The 18842-nt window shown below is 37.5% G+C and overlaps 1 protein-coding gene across 1 annotated transcript in view; it reads left to right on the forward strand.

Moving 5' to 3' along the window:
* The first annotated feature begins 6719 nt into the window (after window positions 1-6719).
* Window positions 6720-18842, forward strand: part of rtn4b (reticulon 4b) — a 57097-nt gene continuing 44974 nt past the window's right edge. Inside the window, exons 1-2 of the mRNA XM_073872909.1 lie at window positions 6720-6875; window positions 9454-10707. Coding sequence (XP_073729010.1) covers window positions 9504-10707 — 1204 coding nt within the window. The 5' untranslated portion in view covers window positions 6720-6875; window positions 9454-9503. The remainder of the gene's footprint in view (window positions 6876-9453; window positions 10708-18842) is intronic.

Raw genomic sequence — 18842 nt, forward strand, 5'->3', positions numbered from 1 at the left:
CTGTAAATATACTTTTTAAGCTGTGCGGATGTGCGTGCACAATGCGGACGCTGAAAGAAAGTACAGTAGGGGTGTAATTGTAACACAGACCGTTAACATTGTTGCAGATGGTTGAGCAATTTGTTTTTTCTTGTATTGTTTTTGTGGCATGTGAGTAATTTTTTTCATCATATGTTTGGTGTGTGTATGATATAAAAACCCAATGTTATGTCATCTTAATCAGTTTCTTGTTGACTAAAACATAGCATCATTTTGAAATATGTCTGCAGCTCTTAGCAACTTTTTTTTGTAGGCTTAAAATATTTTCACCCTGTGGGGCTAGTTGTAACTAACCTCTCAGCACTTACGATATGAAAACAGCTAACGTTATCGTAATTCTTGCCGTTGTTTTAAATAGGCTACACAAGAATGATTGCTGGCTGCCAACAAAATAAATGTGCCTGACAGACTGGGTCACATGTAAAAATGGGGGTTTTTTTGGTCATAATTGTGCTGCTTTTTCTCACATATTTAGACATTTGTATTCATTTATAATTGAACTATGGTTGTATGAGGGATGAATAGTGTAGATACCTGTCTATTATAGACAGATATACTGTATAAACAATGTCCACTTAAAGTATATAGCCAAATTAGTATTGTAATATTTGCCTGCAAACTTAATTTTTAGCAAGTGTTACATCTAACCCCCTGCCTGTTACAATTACCCCCCACAAAAGAAATCCCAATTTAACCCCTGTACATATGTATATACTACATATATATTCTGATTATTTTTTTAACACATCTATAGTTATGCGCTGGCACAGAGTTAGACCCGCTTGACATCAGTTTGTTGCAGAGATGCTACAGAAGTGCTCGGTTTGTTCACAGAGATGTTAAATGTTAAAATAAGGTGAATTAAATAAAAATGTTCAATACCGATATACACTAATAATACTTTGCGCGAACGCTTCTGAATCGCACGGATGATATTATTTGCAGGTATTTCATGTACTACGGCTTTTGATCTGAAATCACTGTTAGTTTGAGTCGTTTATAACATGCATTTGAAAAAGCATCACCCGTCAAACATAATCATTATACATATTCTTTATTATCATGAAAATACCTGAAACGGTTTGCAGAACAGTGATATAAATATATCCTTAAGCCATTTTCTGGAGCTGCATGTGTATGGTTCTTTGTCTGCAGCGCATATTGAGTTTCTGCATGAGAGCACCCTCTGCCATTTTGGATGTAGCGGCATTTCACTGTATTTAATAGGCTTTATGCCCAGCTGCACTACTTCCTGAACTTCAGCCAGCTCCTTGTTTCCTGTCTGCCATTATTGGACAAACTGATTACTCCAGGTGTGTCTGATTATTGTTGTGACTACTGAGGTCAGGCACACCTGGATTAATCAGTTTGTCCAACAATGGCAAACAGGAAACAAGGAGCTGGCTAAAGTTCAGGAAGTAGTGCAGCTGGGCACAAAGCCTATTGAGAAGCTTAGCAAGCATCATCAGCCGATGCAAATCTACATATGCTGAAGTAAATTTCTGGAGTGTTGATGATTAAAAGAAAACAACAACAACCGTACAGAACCGACATACGTGACCCTAAAACCATGATACGAACCGAACCGTGGGATTTGTGAACTGCGCCACCCCTAGAATTAAGGGACTGAGAAGGGGCATTGCTAGACATATAGCTCTACTGGGGCACAGCCCCCCTATATTTTCAGATTTATTTTAAAGCCTAACACTTCTATAGAAATGTCCTTTGCTTAACCCACTATTCCTTCACTGCAAGTACTGGGAAAGATAAACATGTATTTAAAAATATTTAAGTATCATGTTCATCATACTTAATGTGAACCTTATTAAATCGGAAATACACCCTAAAACAGCATTATGCTCCAACACTATATTTCATCACATATATGTAGTTGATTGTGCTGCCATCAAATGCACTAAACTCAATATAAAAAATTAAAGCTTTTAACTGCTACAGTAATGGTGATTTGAAGCATCATCAAATTACCGGAAGAAAAATGCACAACTACATATTCTGAACATTCTAAATGGGGACGGGTCTTAAGGCGAGATGATTGACAGTAGATGATATCGTTCTTTGATTGACAGCTGCACAAAATGAGCTAACTGTTGCTTGCTTTGCTCATGTTCATAATAACATGATAATAACTTTCTACGTAGTATGTTTACTAGGGATGCACTGGTTGACCGGCCAGAGATCGGAACCGGATGGTTTTTGCGCGATCGGCAACCGGGCGATTTTTCAGGAAAAATCAAGATTGTGCATCCCTAATGTTTACAAGTAACAACTAAGCCAAATTATGTTTTAGATATTTTGACAATTTTACATTACCTGAGTCTGCGGAAAAACTGGGCGAAAAACAGTACTCGAAATCTTCCTGCCGAAAGTGCTGGCTGCATATTCTAATTTTCGACTGATATGTTAGTGGTGTGTCTCGTTGAGGTAAACAATAACTCCCAGTGGCCTGAATTTGTTGTCCTTACATCCACATATACTGCACAGGTTCTAGTCATCTTTTATCGAGGGTTTTGCAGGGCTCCAAACTGCGACTAAAATGGTCGCATTTGCGACCTAATATTTTTTCACATACTTGCTTAAAAAGCTTGTCAACCCACCTGTGGTCTGTGGACATTGGCATGAACGATCTATTTACTTCTCCTTTCAGTGTGTTTTAGCAGTCTGTGAAACGATAGCTCTGAATTCTTGTTAATCTGTTAGTACAGTCTATCACACAACAGCTTTTTCCCGTTTCGACGCGTTTTCACTGTGTTTTCGTCGATGTCACGCTGTATTTAAATGCTGCCGCTCTGTCTTTTGCCACTCAGTGGGCGTAACCGCAGTCCCTCTCCCCAACGGTGACGTCATGTGCATACCCATATATAGTTCATAAATCGGAAGTGACGTTCAGTTCCCAAATAAGCTTCAGTTCCCAGAACATTCACAAGAAGAAAATGCTGAAACTATAAGAACAACAGAGACATGCACCCACAGGGTGACTAAGTAAGTGCATTGTTATGTGGCTCTTATAAAAAAAATTTGGCGCCTGTTTTTTCCCCTATAGGAGCCAATGGCTCCTTCATTTATTTTTTTTGTTTGGAGCCCTGTTTTGGTGATTTCCCTTTCAGAGACTGTAAAAGCGGAGTTACTCTTTGGTTGGGTTCGTCTGCTGGCTTACTTCAAGTTGACTTAGCGGTAAAAGAAGCTTTTAGGCTTATACGACTTCATGCGGCTCCGCAAGAATCGTCAGCCGGATGACGTCAAAGTACCGTGAGAAAAATACCCGTGATAACAGCCTAGAATGTCTAGGGTGACTGCTATACTAAAATAATCTGGCATAGTTACTGCCAACTGTGTCCTACAGCTACTGTAGTAAACTAAATATACTGTTCTATATCTGTTTCAGATATGAAATAAATAACACATACATGTGTTGATTTTTTTTAGCAACAATGCAATTCTATAGACTTGACAGACGTTTTCCTGAGATTTTTCCTCTGATGTTTGAGACCCCACTGGGTGAGGATTAAACTCCCTTAAACTCATCATCTCTCATTTCTTCATCAGCTTCCCTTTCCCTGCTTTGCACAAAACATTTCTGATGTCCATCTACATGAGCCAATAGTGTCATTATTATTTAGAAACTTACTTTAGTTTTGCTATGTTTTCATAAGATATCTCAATCACGTGGCGTCACCTGGACTTTTGTATGCGGCTGAAAGCACAGAAGTGTGCGGACACTGATTCCCGTCAAGTGACAGGAAAACTAAAATGCTGCCTGGCGTTGGACTTAAGATGCATCCTCTATATTTTTGTTTTTTCTGAAGTCTTGTTGCTGACCTCAATTCAAGCTTCAGGTGATTCAAGCGATGTCTGTGTGACATGTTGACCGGTCAATAATTAAAATTAAAATAACGGCATATCGTATAGATATCCCTATCATGCTATGATACGCACTGTGGCATTTGTTTGTATTGCGAAAAATCGTTTAAAGTACTTTGTGGTTATTTATTATTAGTGGAGTTTACCGGAAGTTACGTGCGGACCACGACAGCGGCTTGTTTATGTTGTTACTGCTGAAACGTCTATATTCGCATCAGATTTTTTATGAATTTTTAAAATTAAAAACGCTCATTCAAATGCATGATGTAAAAGCCCATTCATGTTTGAATATCACAACAGCAATCACATCACGTCAGATAGAACGTATGTTCATTCAGATGCAGGGGGTCGTAAACAGCACGTCCGCGTTGTGCATCATTAAAAAGGCGGCGACATCTACAATAGCTGTCTGCTGTGACTCTGGTGTGCGATACCTTGAAAGGAAGCAAAATGCTCACCCCAGGTCAGTTTTCCTCGACTGTAGCGCCACTTTTTGACGTGGTTTTGCATCACTTTCTGAAGTTCAGGGTTTCCCCCTTTCACGTCATTTTTTTTACGTTTGGCTTATGCGTCAATTAAAGACGCATTTTAATTCACTGCGTATGTGTAGAAGTAGAAATCATTTTCAATACAGGTGCCGAAAAAATGGATTTTTCTCCTATTTAAATTTTTATCAAACAAATGCTAATAAGAAATCAGGAATTTGGCAGAAATTTTTTTGGTAGTTAATAGACTGAAACAATTATAATTTTTACTTTAACACATACCTATAGTTTAGTAGATTTAGATAAACTGAAAACATTCTTGAAATGGTCTCTTAAACAGCCACACAGATCCAAAATCGAAACTGACCTGTATTGCAGGGTGACATGTAGCTGTCCATCAATGTAAACAATGTGCAAAGTAGTTGAACCAAAAAGTGCACGATTAATAAAGTTATTGGCTTCTAAAGTAGGGAGTCGACTCTGAATCGCTGAATCGAGTTGTTATATGGATTGAATCTCCTGCCTGTCTTTATCCACGTCACACAAACGCATTCAGTTTGTGTTGTTTTCACTACCAAAGGAGACTTTTTCAAGGAGGGATATACTAAACGTGTCTGGCTGTGAAGAATCAGTGCTTAAAATTTATCTTTAACGGAGGGATTTAGACGTTTGTCAATGAAAGATGGTTCAGTACCCACTTTATTTGGAAAGACATGCATCTTCTAACCACAACCTGTAAGTATGATTATAGCTACATACTTGCTTAAATGAGTTTAAAAGGTTTTTATTGCTTGGATTAATGATGTATGATATCGTTGTTTAAACTCTATATACTGTCTGAGTCACGTTAGCAAACGGCTTATGCTGCACTTATGGTTTTGCTATGACCCAGTTAGTTTACATAAATGCTTAAATGAGTGTAAAATTGTTAATTTCTATCGTCTTTTTTATTGCTTGGATCAATGATGAATCATGTCGTTGTTTAAACTCTTAATATACTGTCAGAGAGTCACGTTAGCAGGCGGCTAACGCATGCTCACTTACGGTTTTGCTATGACCCGGTTAGCTTACATAAATGCTTAAATGAGTGTAAAATGTTAGTTTCTATTGCTGTTTTTATTGCTTGGATTAATGATGAATCATATGTATTGATGTCGATAATGTCTTCTCAGTAAATCATGTTAGCACTAGGTCAATACATGTTGTACTATTGTTGGTCTGTGCCACTGATTTGTGATCTGTGCGAAGTCTCTTTTCAGTTGACCAATAGACTCTTGTCAGTTGACCAATCAGAGCAGAGTAGGCTACTGAAAGGTGGGGTTTAGGCAGACTGAGTCGTTGAACGGCTTCACACGAATCGTTTGGGGATCTCTGAGAAAGGGGGTAATTTTGCATTTAAACCTGTTGTCCGGGACCTGTTGTCCGGGAAGAGTGATAAAATTGTCATCTTACTGGCTCTTTAATGTTTTCTGCGGCTGTATATTATACATTTAAAATGTAACTTCTCAAAGGTACTACCCTTTAGTACTAATAAAGTCTAAGCCTAAAAGTCCACCTTTACATCTTCCACTTTAAGTGTTTTTGGGTTTGGAGACAATGACATTCCTCGTTCATCTACAGGGGTACCATCAGGTGTACCTTTAGTGATTTTAGTGACTTTAGTAATGGGAAAGGCATGTCACAATGCATTGTTTTTTTTTTTTGTTATTCTGCGTTGGTATGTTTTGAAAGGTGCTCCATGGAATGTTTCAACAGTCATTGGTGGGCCGTAAGTTTGCAAAAGGTTGAGAACCCCTGATTTAGCAGACGCTTTTGTCCAAAGCAACTTATAAATGAGGTAACAATAGAAGCAATTAGCACAACACAAGAACTGCAATACATAAGTGCACTAAAGCTCATTAAGTCTAACACAGTATACATAGCCAAGGTGTTTTTTTTAGGACAGAAAAGATAAAGATTAGAAAATTGGAACCTAAATTATTAAGCTTTGTATATAGAGTTAAGGGGGTCACACACCGTACCTGCATCTCAGCGCCGCGTCGAGTCGCGTCTAGGACAACTCTGAGGTATTGTACACTGGAAATGCACAATAAATAGCGCGAGCTAAGTCAGATAGCGTCTACTTCAAAATGCAAAATATACATTAGCAGCCAATGTTAAACGTTAATGATTTGGGACAAATATGATGTTATTTAATGTTAAACTATATGATTGGCGCTCTGTGGCAAAGCTGGGTGCCGCGGACAGGCGCCACTTGTCAGCGACGGTGTGCTTATACTCATAGAAAACAATGTGTTACCTTTTTTTTGCCCGGCGCTGAGCTGCGCGTCCGGTGTTCAACCCCCTTTACTCATCAGTGGATGAAGAGACCCTAACATAATCATTGCTTTTGTTTTACACATGAGCGTGCTCTTCTTTCAGCTCCTACATCATCTGTGTCTGCCTTTGTATCCGCACCTCAGTTTTCAGCGGGTAAGTTTTGATTAATTTTTCTTAAATGCTGTACAAGTGATTGATTGAGTCTTGGATGTTAAGAATTTTGGTTGTATTTTAGTGCAATGATTGACCAATTCTGAGTGATGTAAATTACACAATATTATTGGAACTTTGATATAATGGGCTAATAGTGGCTTATAAATGAGTTATTGGTTTTGGCCAGATTCAGATTACGTTGACATGGTTTTTACACACACACACGATTCATATTTCACAATCAGCTAATAACTTTAGTGTTTTACAGACTTGCGTTGTTGTTTTTGGGTCATATTCTCCTTGTGCACCTGTCGTCTGTAATCCAGTACACAGAACACTGTCTTTCTTTCGTGACCCAAATTCGCTATTTGCAAAACATTGTCAGTGTACCTACAGTATGCAAATATTTAGAATGTATTTTAAGGACAAAGGCTTATTATTAGTGGTAGATTGCTGTCTGGTTGCTTTCTGTATCGCCCATCACTGAATGAATGATAGAGTAATTTACACACGGAAGAGATACATCACCACCGTTAATATGAATGCTTTCTTTCATCATTTGACTTGGGTACTTTTGTATGTAAAACACTTGCTATCATGTAATATATGTTCATTTGTTTTTTTATTCATTGTGAAATGTGAGCTGTGTTTATTTCATTTATTGTAAATGTCTAATGTTTTCAAATAAAAAGACATATAGAGTAATCGCTAGGGATGCACAGAGAGGAAAATTCTTGCCCGAAACTGAATAAAATAAAAAACTTAGCCGAATACAGAGTAATTTATTTAGCACAAACTCACCAAAATTGGACAGTTGAAGACTGGAAAAATGTTGCCTGGTCTGATGAGTCTCGATTTCTGTTAAGACATTCAGATGGTAGAGTCAGAATTTGGCGTAAACAGAATGAGAACATGGATCCATCATGTCTTGTTATCACTGTGCAGGCTGGTGGTGTAATGGTGTGAGGGATGTTTTCTTGGCACACTTTAGGTCCCTTAGTGCCAATTGGCCATCGGTTAAATGCCACGGCCTACCTGAGCATTGTTTCTGACCATGTCCATCTCTTTATGACCACCATGTACTCATCCTCTGATGGCTACTTCCAGCAGGATAATGCACCATGTCACAAAGCTTGAATCATTTCAAATTGGTTTCTTGAAGATTCAATTTAATTTTATTTATATAGCGCTTTTCACAAGTGTTAATTGTTGCAAAGCAGCTTTACATGAGTAGATGTAGAGGAGAACACAGAAAATCAATAGATAATTTAAGAAGTAGAATATAGCGGCTAAGGTTAAACCGTACAAGCAAACGTATTAATAATGTAATGTATACAATAAAGGGCTAAGTTAAGCCAAAGTTGGCTGACTCTCCCTGATGACAATGAGTTCACTGTACTAAAATGTGAAACATCATGTGTCACATTTGAACAACATATACAACATGTGAAAGAAAATATGGTACAACAGTGACATTAAGACCAGGACATCCACTGCCAATAGCCTACAGAAACATTAAAAGTATATCAACAATTTCTGACAATTACTGCTTGATCCATACACGTGACAACAATCTCCTGAAGTTCTCATGTTTGGGCTATAAGCCAATTATAACAAAAAACTCAAGCCCTGCTAAAGTTAGCAAAAAAATTTAATCTTCCAAAATCATGTGGAATAATGTATTATAGTCCGATGAGACCAAAGTTGAACTTTGCCTGTAATACCAATACCTTGGCCCAAAACCTTAAAGCTTCTGTCAAAACACTTAAGATTAAGAGGAATTTCACCTTTCAGCATGACAGCAACACCTCCAAATCAACAAAGCAATGGCTTGACCAAAACAAGATGAAAGTTTTGGAATGCCCAGCAAGAGTCCAGATCTAAATACCATTGAAAATCTGTGAGGTGACCTGAAGAGGGCTGGGCACATTAGACAACCAACCAATTTGACAGCGTTAGAATGATTTTTCACGGAAGTCAAGATGTGTTAAACTAATTGCCTCTTACTAATTAAGATGCTATGATAAAATCTGAAGGTGATTTAACTAGCTTTTAGTTTAGGGGTGTGCAAACTTATGCAACTTGGTTCTTATACATTTTTTACTTTGAATTAAAATAAGAATCATTTTGGGGTAAAAAATAATATATGTCAGTTGCAATTTTTCAATATATGTGGAACAGGTTCCAATGTGATTCATATTGGTTTCATTTACACCAATTGTAACAGGGGTGTCTAGACTTTTTATATCCACTGTTTATTTTTGCTTATATCACCCACCTTAACCTCCTCATATAACCTTGCTTCAGCATTTTAAAGTCGTCTACAGCTGTGTTACTTGAGTGAGTGTATAACGTTGCTGCAGATTGTGTGAGGGAAGAAAAACTGCTTTCATGAAAGAAAAACTGATGAAACAGCATGTTAAATGCAGTGTCATATAAAGTGAATGCTTTAGAGTGTCAGAACTCAAAATATAGCCATGAGGAAAGTTTATTTCTAAGATTGTGATGACTTCACATTTACATGTCAGATTTGTTCAATTTATTTTCATGCCCTAATGCTACGCACTTCAACCCACAGACCTCTGGGGTTCTCCAGCTGTAGTTTCACAGGACAACAATATACCAACTATGGATTCATTCAGTAAAATCTCAGGAGGATTCGAATCAGATTTCCTAAACCAGGCAGATGATGACTTACTGGTTGAACCGAAAAACAGTATTTTTTCATCTGATAATGATGCTAAAGAGGGCCTTACTGCTACCAGAAGATCTGTGGAGGTGTCAGATAGCCCATCTCCAGATCTGGTACAGGACGCCTATGATGGAGATGGAAATGAAGATTTCACACAGCCACAGGAAATCGAACAGTTTTCTGTTTCAAGTGTGAACAAAGAGGCAGATGATCGACCAACGACTCTCCCAGATATTTTAAAGTCTTCTCCCCTTAACCCTGACAAAGCGGACTCTGGGTCATCTGAAGGCAGCCCTGATTTTAGCCCCGCTCATAAAAGTGAAGATTCCCAAAATCTCCCATTGTCCGTGTCTGCCAGTAATCTATTTGAATTTGACTCTAAAATCTTACTACTGAAGGAGATGGCTGAGGAGACGGAGGCCAGAGCTGTAGAAAAGGCAAAGCTGGATGCAGAGAAGATTTCTGAGCAGAGTTTTGTTGCTTTTGATCTTGTCAAGGAGACAGGACTGCCTCTGAAGAGTGACCAACTCTTGAAGGACAAAGAAGCAGCTGAGATGTCAAGTCAAACATATGTACAGATGAGTGACAAATTTGAATGTCTTAATTTTCTTAATGAAAAGATTCAAGAACACTCAGATTCTGATAGTCCAACTGCAGATTCATTCTCTCCAGTGCTCGATGCAGTGGCAAAACAAACATCATGTTTCCGTGTAGAGCAAGGAAACACTGCTGTCAGGGAAGAGATTGAAGCCATTGACGAGGTGTCAGAGCAAGAAGTCTCGTCCGAAGAGTTTGAGTTTGTCGAGAGGCCACCCCAAGGTGTCCCGGATGAATTTCAAGAATTACACGATAGTTTGACAATTCCTAAACCATCAGAAATGCCGGTTGATGATGAACAATCGCCTAATCTGGAACTGCCGTATCAAATTCCTGCAACTCAAGACACAGAAGATCAAAGCACTTGCCACCTTCTCTCCCAACAGTCAGACGATTCCTTTCCTATGAGAGGAAAAGTAGGCCTGGAATCTGTTCCCCAAGATATTTCTCCAGTGTCTCTGAACCACACTCCTGTGGACAAAACTGGGTTTGAGAAGATTGAAGATAAGGTCAGCAGCAATCCTTCACTGAGACCAGCCACAGGTAAATTTAGCATGAACCATCAATATCGTTATGGCTTATTTTGTTTTTCTGGACCATTTATTTAGCAATAGTTTTCCAATCCATTTCACCATTTTGTGTTCTGTTAATTTTTTTGTTGTATTTTCCTTCATTTCTTATGTATCTTCTTGGCACAGCATGCTGATCACAGTTATATGGTGCATGACGTCAACGATTTTATTTATTTGATTACATTTTGTTCTTTTCAGTGTCATTAAAGGGTACCCCTACTACAAACGCATGTTTAGGTGGGGTGCGTGATTTTTGAAAAACACTTTGGAAAAGGGTGTCTGGCCGACTACCAAAACACACTTATAGCCAATCAGCAGTAAGGGGCGTGTCTACTAACCGACATTGTTGCCTGGGTTGTGTTTGTGTGGGACGGGTCTATCAAATTAAGGTACAGATTCTATTGGAGTGTGTTTGTTTAGGTGATTTCAAATGTCAACATTCGCTTTCAGAGATCATGCACCCGCCTTCAATAGTTTAACATCTGTACACATTCATATAGCCAATGGCAGTGTTATAGTAAATTGAAAAACTTGAAAAAAGTCTTTTCACTGGAGGCCCCCATTTTGTTTACTTTACAATACATGACATCAAAACATTGCACCCAAAACCCGCTCCATTATCGTGACTGTAAGGTTAAATAAAGAGAAGAGATATAAATGCACACGGACAGTAGACGGCGGTATGTGGTCTTGATACTAGGGTTGTAACGGTGTGAAATTTCCACGGTATGATAATCGTCTCAGAAACGATCACGGTTTCGCGGTTTGCCGGTATTAAACACTTATTATTATTTATTATTATTATTATTATTATTATTATTATTATTTGCTACAATGACCCTTACATTAATAAGAAACAAACAGATAGGGGTTTTGGGTTGAACATGGTTTATTATATCAAACTTTTGAAATAAATAAACTTTGATTCTTAATTTTTTTTACTAATTTTAATTTTATTATTTTAAATAAAATGATATAATACCCACACAAATTCTCTCAGAGCTGCTCTGGATATATTCATTTGTTTACATTGTCATATAGTGAGTGAAATGTATAGTTTTTATTATATGGCCTAAGTATAACCAACTTTGATTTGATCTGTAATATAAATTACTTAAATTGGCTTTAGTGCCTCCTTTTGCAGCCACTCTTCGTCCACATTTCTTGCAAACTGGATATCCATCTTAAACGACAACCCCACATTCGTTTTCTGTATACCCAAAGTATTCCCATACTGTAGATTTTAACTTTTTTTCTGGTGGGGGATAGAGGTTAAAATTTGTAGTCTCTGGCTCTGACATTTTCTCTGCTGTACATAAACGAGTGGAGTCTAGCAGTCACGCCGAATGAAGTTGCATGTTCGTAGTAGAGCAGGTCAGAGCCGCTTTATTTTCCCCCCAAAACTGTGTAAAAGCAAATGTTTACAGTATGATAATTGTGAAAGTTAATATCAATGTATACCGTTACAACCCTACTTGATACCTACATTTCAGCCCGTTCTGCATGTTTATGTCAGCAGCCGTTTATACACCATGTCAACACATTGTCCAAAAACTATTATCTTGTGATAAAACATATTTCAGTATAAATACTCTTAAATATTCTCACATAAAAAACTATCGTAGATACCTTAGTAACCTTTATGCTGGGTTTACACCAGGCGTGTTTGAGGCGTCAATCGCGTCTACCGCGTCTAGTTTGCCGCTTGAACATTAAATGCATTCGCGCGTCTAGAGCAAAGTCGACATGCAGAAAAAGCAAGAATTTGACGCGTGTCAGAGCCAATGCTATGCGGTCGTCTGTTTGCAAGATGGTTGATGTTGATTGTGCATTTATCAAGAGAATTATCGGTTTGTATTTGGTAACCTTACTATAGTGGAAAATAGTTTAAAAACGGCGGGAATGCTGCAGGTCGATAAACATCACGTGATTCAAAAGTGAAATGTGTATTTACAACTTGCAAGGTTGCCCAATGTCCTCACTGACACTCTTCCAAGCGAGGTCCTTTTTATTTCTGTCTCTATAGAAATAAGAACTTGTCGTATAGCTCCGGGTGACTGATCGCGGACAATATCAAGTGTTCCTCCATGTTAAATGAGTGACTCCGGGTGGGGCTGCCGCCACAGCAGCAAGCAGGCTCCTGATTGGTTAACGCGGTGAGAAAATCCTCAAAAGTACAAATTTTTCAACTCTGGCGTCAGCCGCAAATTCGCGTCAACGCAAAATGCACAAAAAGCACAATTCGCGCCAGACGTGCATCAACGCGTCTTCCCATTGACTAAACATTGAAATCACTTGCGCTTGACGCCTCTACCGCAGCTGGTATATACGCAGCATTACACTTCATCGACCCAGAATGCATTACACATGGAACAAAATGCTAGCCTCCATAGGTTAAAATCAGTATTACATATTGGGTTTTAAGTAATATTATTGTTGTTGATATTTATTGTTTCTAGCAGTAGCGACTTGTCAGGGCCATCTAAGCCCTTTGAGAGGACGTGAACTTCATTATGAATAACTTTTAAATCTTATCACATATTATATTTAATACATTTTAGCCAGTTTCCCCCATTGCAATCATATTGGCGCATCACATCAAAGTACTGCCAGAGCAATTTTAAAGCATACAGAGTGGTCTAATCTTGTGTTATTCGCGTTCAGATGCCCATGGATTGGTCAGCACAACATCACGTTAAGAAAAACCTACTGTGTATGTTAGCTAGCGTCATCTAAAAGTACAGAAGGATCGAGTTTGTTTTTAAAGTAATTTAAGGATCAAAGGTAAGTCATTTGAAATTGAATGGACTGCCCTGCCAATTATTTTATTCTGTTTGCTGCTGTGCACTTTTTTAGTTTTTAAGCTTATTTGAAAGTAGTCATTTTGCTGAATACCTGGTCAATCTATAAATTTACCAACTCTGAGATCATCAAACACATTTGCTGTAATTCTGCTTATTACATATTTATATTAGTTTGCTGGGTTGTAGGGTGGTGCCAAATCCTGACAGAAGGTAGCTGTATGCAACCCCCAAATGGCTGAATCCAGAAAAAAACATTTTCTAAAAACATTTAAGTCCTGTTGAATTAACATTTGAAGTGTTCCTCAAAGAATTGACAACTATCTCCAAGACAGCCACCCCACTGTGTGGAGACAAAAGTCTCACACCTAACCAAGCTGTTTCTCATCTCCCCCCTCTCATTATTCTCTCAGCTCAGAGCCCTTAAGGGGCTGTTTACACTTGGTATTAAGATGTGTTTTCATCGATCGGATCACAAGTGGATGAGAGAGACACATAACGTTTACACCTGGTATTTAAATCCGTCTCTTTTGTCCACTTTCGACCGCTTCTGTGCTGAATACTATGAGGGGGTGGTATGTGAGACGGTGGGCGAGTCTCTCTGCTGTCATTCAAACCCGAGTAATTATGAGTTTATATGGACGCAAACTAATATTATGTCGAAGTGCACTGCTTGTTTAGCAAGTAAACAGTGTTTTGTACATGATTATGTAAGAGCTTTCTTTGTTTTTTCAGCGCAATTGATGAAATAGGATCGCGCAACTTTCACACGCTTTCAAAACGAAACTATGGAGATCAGCCGCTTAGTTTTATCAATGAAAGGCTAAAAATAGCGCTGTTCACCGAATGTTCACGCCAGAAGTCAAACAAGACGTAAAACTTGTGTTTAATACCTCAGATTAGATAAATGGGCGGAGAGAAGGCGGTCGCGTGTGGCTGTTCGAACGCATTCAACCACATGTGCGTTCCGCAACTCCAAAGCGATCCGATCGAAAGTGGTTTCGACCACCTCTGGATGTGGTTAAAAGTGGTCGAAAGTGGACGAGCACAAAACGTTTTGAACACCGTTTACACCTGGCATTAACGTCGTCCACTTGTGATCCGATCGACGAAAACACATGTTAATGCCAAGTGTAAACAGCCTCTTAGTCTCACTTCTCACATATAAACTGTATATGAAATGCTATATTCTACATGAAGAAAGTGCCTGAATCTGGTCTTATTTGGTATATTAAATGTCTTAATGAATGTGGTCGAATGGTATCATTCATATGACAACAGAATTCAATGTTAAAGTGTAAGAATACATTAAATACAGCACCATGTATTTTTATTTTCCTTGGGGCAATCTGTAACCATGCAATGGTTTCCTTTTATTCTTAAGCCCCACCGGATTCGATCTCCGGTCTAATATTAGGTATATTTACAACCTATTCCATAAATGTGGGATGTTTAAAACGTTCCCTTTAACACTTTTAAAAAGCAAAAAGAAAAGACTGACTTACCACATCAGCTTAAGAAATAGAAGCTCAAAATTTTAGCTCCTTGAAAAGACTCCTTCTCCAGGGATCGCATCAATAGTACTTTGTACGGTGTTGATAAGATTTCTCACTGGTTGAATATCATGTCCCGGGAATCACCACTTTGTAAGGGAAAAGTGATATATCCGTACGTTGGCCCAATGGCGGAAACAAAACTGGCATGACTGAAGGGTCCTGGCGTGTTCTGTCTTTTCCGGCACTTACCAATGATGTTTTAACATTATGTAATTTAAGTTGTTTTATCTGAATCCAAAAGATAAAATCTCGTTCGTAATTATGCATCAAATAGATAATTGTGGAATTTGGATAATGTTTGATAATTCTATTTTAACTAAAATAATTAAGTATTTAATTAACTAATTATAAAATAGCTAAATAACTATTTAAATAATTAAGGGCAGTCGATGGGCCAATACTTAACCCTGTAATTAAAATTAAGTGGTTCTTCAGACCATGTAAACCAAAAAAGACAATGCACCAAACTTAATCCTTGTGGTTAGGATCAAGTGGTTCGCCAGACCAAATTAATACAAGGAAAAGGCAGATGATGCACCAAACTTTACTCTATTGATAAAGAGTAACTGATTCGTCAAGACCGAATAATTCAAACAAAAAGGTAGACGAAGCGCCAAACTTAATCCTGGTCGTAGATTTGTGTTACTAAAGGATAGATCAATTTACTTGTAGTCAATAATTCAGAGTAAGGCAGAATAAATCCAAACAAGGGAAAAATATATAACCATCTATTGGCCCTATGGCGGAAACCAATTCGGCATGGTAAAGGTTCTAGTGTGTTCGGTCTTTTCCGGCGCTCACTGATGAGGTTTTGACGTTAAGTAATTTAGATGATTTTATCTTTTGGAGTCAGATAAAACCTCGCCGTTTATAATATGAATCGGATTAATCATTACCTTTAAACACTTACAGAATTTGGATGGGTGTTTTTTTATTCTGGTTTAACTCCGGTATTACACTCGTTCATTCGGTTCTCATAGTCGCACATGATCCTAGTTAGGCCTTAATAATTAATATATACTGGTCAATGGTCATAAGCGAATCAATGTTGGTTGCTGCCAGAGGTTGGACTATACGTTTTAACGGCCGCTCTCTGCTTGCTCAATTGTAAACGTACTTTTAGTTTCCTTAGAGGTTTTCACCAGGGGTCATGAACACTATTTAAAGAATAAACTGAACGATTTCTGATATAGCATTGTATAATCATGGATAGTTTCCTATGTGAACTTAGATAGAATAATATTGAAATAGTCAGAGGTTGAGGCTGACCCTATTTAGAGTGGTCAGATAACATTTACATGTTAATTTAAACGGTAATACATATTGTTAGCCTCCACACTTCTAAGTACACTTAAACTTACGCCAAGTGCTAGTTGTATCTCTCAAATCCTCATCTGATGCATTATGTACTATCTAACTGGGATTTAGGCAGATCCTAGCCTGATTTCAGTCCTTATAACTACGGATACATCGTTATTACTTGCAGTGTCAACATTTACCAAGCAACACAGAATAAGGTCACACACAACACATTTATTAGCTAGGTAGGAAAATCATAATTCAAAACCCAATTTACAGCTCAAATGAAAAACATAACAGAAATCCAAAAACAGTGGTAATCAAATGAACTCATTGCATACCTGGGAAAGGACGAAGATCTGGCTACAGAACCTTCAAAGTAAAATAAAAATACTAGGGCCGGGACTTTAACGCGTTAATTAAGATTAATTAATTACACAAAAAATAACGCGTTAAACATTTTAACGCATTTTAATCGCACTTATTAACGGAGTCATTCGTAAATGCTGCAGACCCTGTTTTAGTTCGAGAACTCCGGAGTTGTGCTGCAGTTTAAATAAAAGTAGACGGAACCTAAACGAACAGCTGATTTTAACGGGACAACGCATCAGTTTCAAAGTAAAAATTATTTATTCTGGTAAATGGAGGTTTGCAACGGAGGTTTTGCCCAATAAACATCTACCAACAAACTACAGATTATTTTAACATGTATCCTAATGTCTGTTATATGTTAATGTTTGAGTATTGTTGGGTTTAAATATTGTTGTAATGTTGTTTTGTTTTAATTTAATTAGCTTATTGCGAGTTTAATTTAAGTTTTGTTTGCTACTTTAAAATGAATTTCGTTTCAAATAATTTGTCTACTAATTATAAACAATGTTTTGTTGTTAAGTTTTGTGAATATAAATTAAAAAGAACATTAAAAGCAACACCGTGCATCTCATTAATGCATATGCTACCGAATGCCAAAACATGCAGTGAGTAGCCTATATCACTTAAAAATCAGCTTGGCAGTGCCCAGAAATTACATTTACACGCGCATTTAGAGCATATAGCAGCACGTTTGATTTGTGGTGTGCTTAAGACTTTCAAAAATCAACTTCATATTAATTTTAATCGGCTACTTTGACGGAGGACACGCACAGAGAATAGCGACGGCAGGTAAAGGAAAAAAGTTAAATGGTGTTTTTCTGACGAATAGAGTCAGTTTGTAAGAACATTTTTAAATGGACTATAAGATCATCAATATGAACTCTGAACAATGAACTATTATAAACATAACAGCAAGAAAACCTGAAGAGGATCTCGCAACATTAAAGAAACAAGCATTTATGTAGGCTAAAGCTATATATCACCTCTTATTTTTCAATTTAGTTAAGTTTCAATGGTAAGACTAAAAGCGCGTACATGCAGCGCTTTTCACATCTGAATCCCACTTAAGAAAACTATAAACGATGTGCAACTTAAAAATGTGCATAATATATTTTTAATATTTTAATTTTAATATAGGCTATATAGTATATTATGTTTTGTTGTTTTTATACGTGAGGTGGGGGATCCGTGCAAATAGGTACCGGAACACAGACAGTCAAAACAACACATTAGTGTTGATTCTGGGACAACAAACTGCGTCATCCTGGAATCCACCCATCTCTGTGTTATTATTGAAACAACACATTTTGTGTTACTTTTAACACAACATGTTTTATACTTGAACACAAAATCAACACAAAATGACACATAATGTCTTAAAATTAGACATAATGTGTTAAAAGCTTACCGCACAATGATGTGTATAAAATTAACACATAATTTCTAAGAGTGTATACTAAAAATCCATGTAAAAAAATTACTTCTTAATGTTCTCAGGTCAAATATTTATATTTGATTAAAATGCGATTAATTTAGATTAATTAATTACAAAGCCTCTAATTAATTAGATTAATTTTTTTAATCGAGTCCCGGCCCTAAAAAATACATAGTGCTGTGTCAAAGATACAACACTATGGGGTTCAGTTCTAGATGTAGAAAATCTGCCCTGAACCCATGACAAATCTTACTTTTATATCCAGAGAGAACAAAGCATTGTAATAATGATGGAAATTTGGCACTGATTGGTTCCTGTGAATTCAGGGGTGTTGCCTAATTTGCATAAAGTGGGTGATTGGTTAACATGTCCTAAGGTATGAGGTGTCTCCCAAAATTGGGTGAAGTTTGCATATTTTATTGTTACACTTTAACATTGAATTCTGTTGTCATATGAATGATACTATTGTACCACTTCCATTGAGACATTCCATTTGATGCCAAACAAGACCAGATTCAGGTTCTTTATTCATTTAGAATATAGCATTTCATATACAGTTTATAAGCGAAAAGTGAGACTTAAGGGCACTGAGCTAAGAGAATAAGGGCGCACTCACACTATCCAAACCAAACCGCGCTCGGGC

Source organism: Misgurnus anguillicaudatus, chromosome 11, assembly GCF_027580225.2.
Source record: "Misgurnus anguillicaudatus chromosome 11, ASM2758022v2, whole genome shotgun sequence".
Taxonomy (NCBI): domain Eukaryota; kingdom Metazoa; phylum Chordata; class Actinopteri; order Cypriniformes; family Cobitidae; genus Misgurnus; species Misgurnus anguillicaudatus.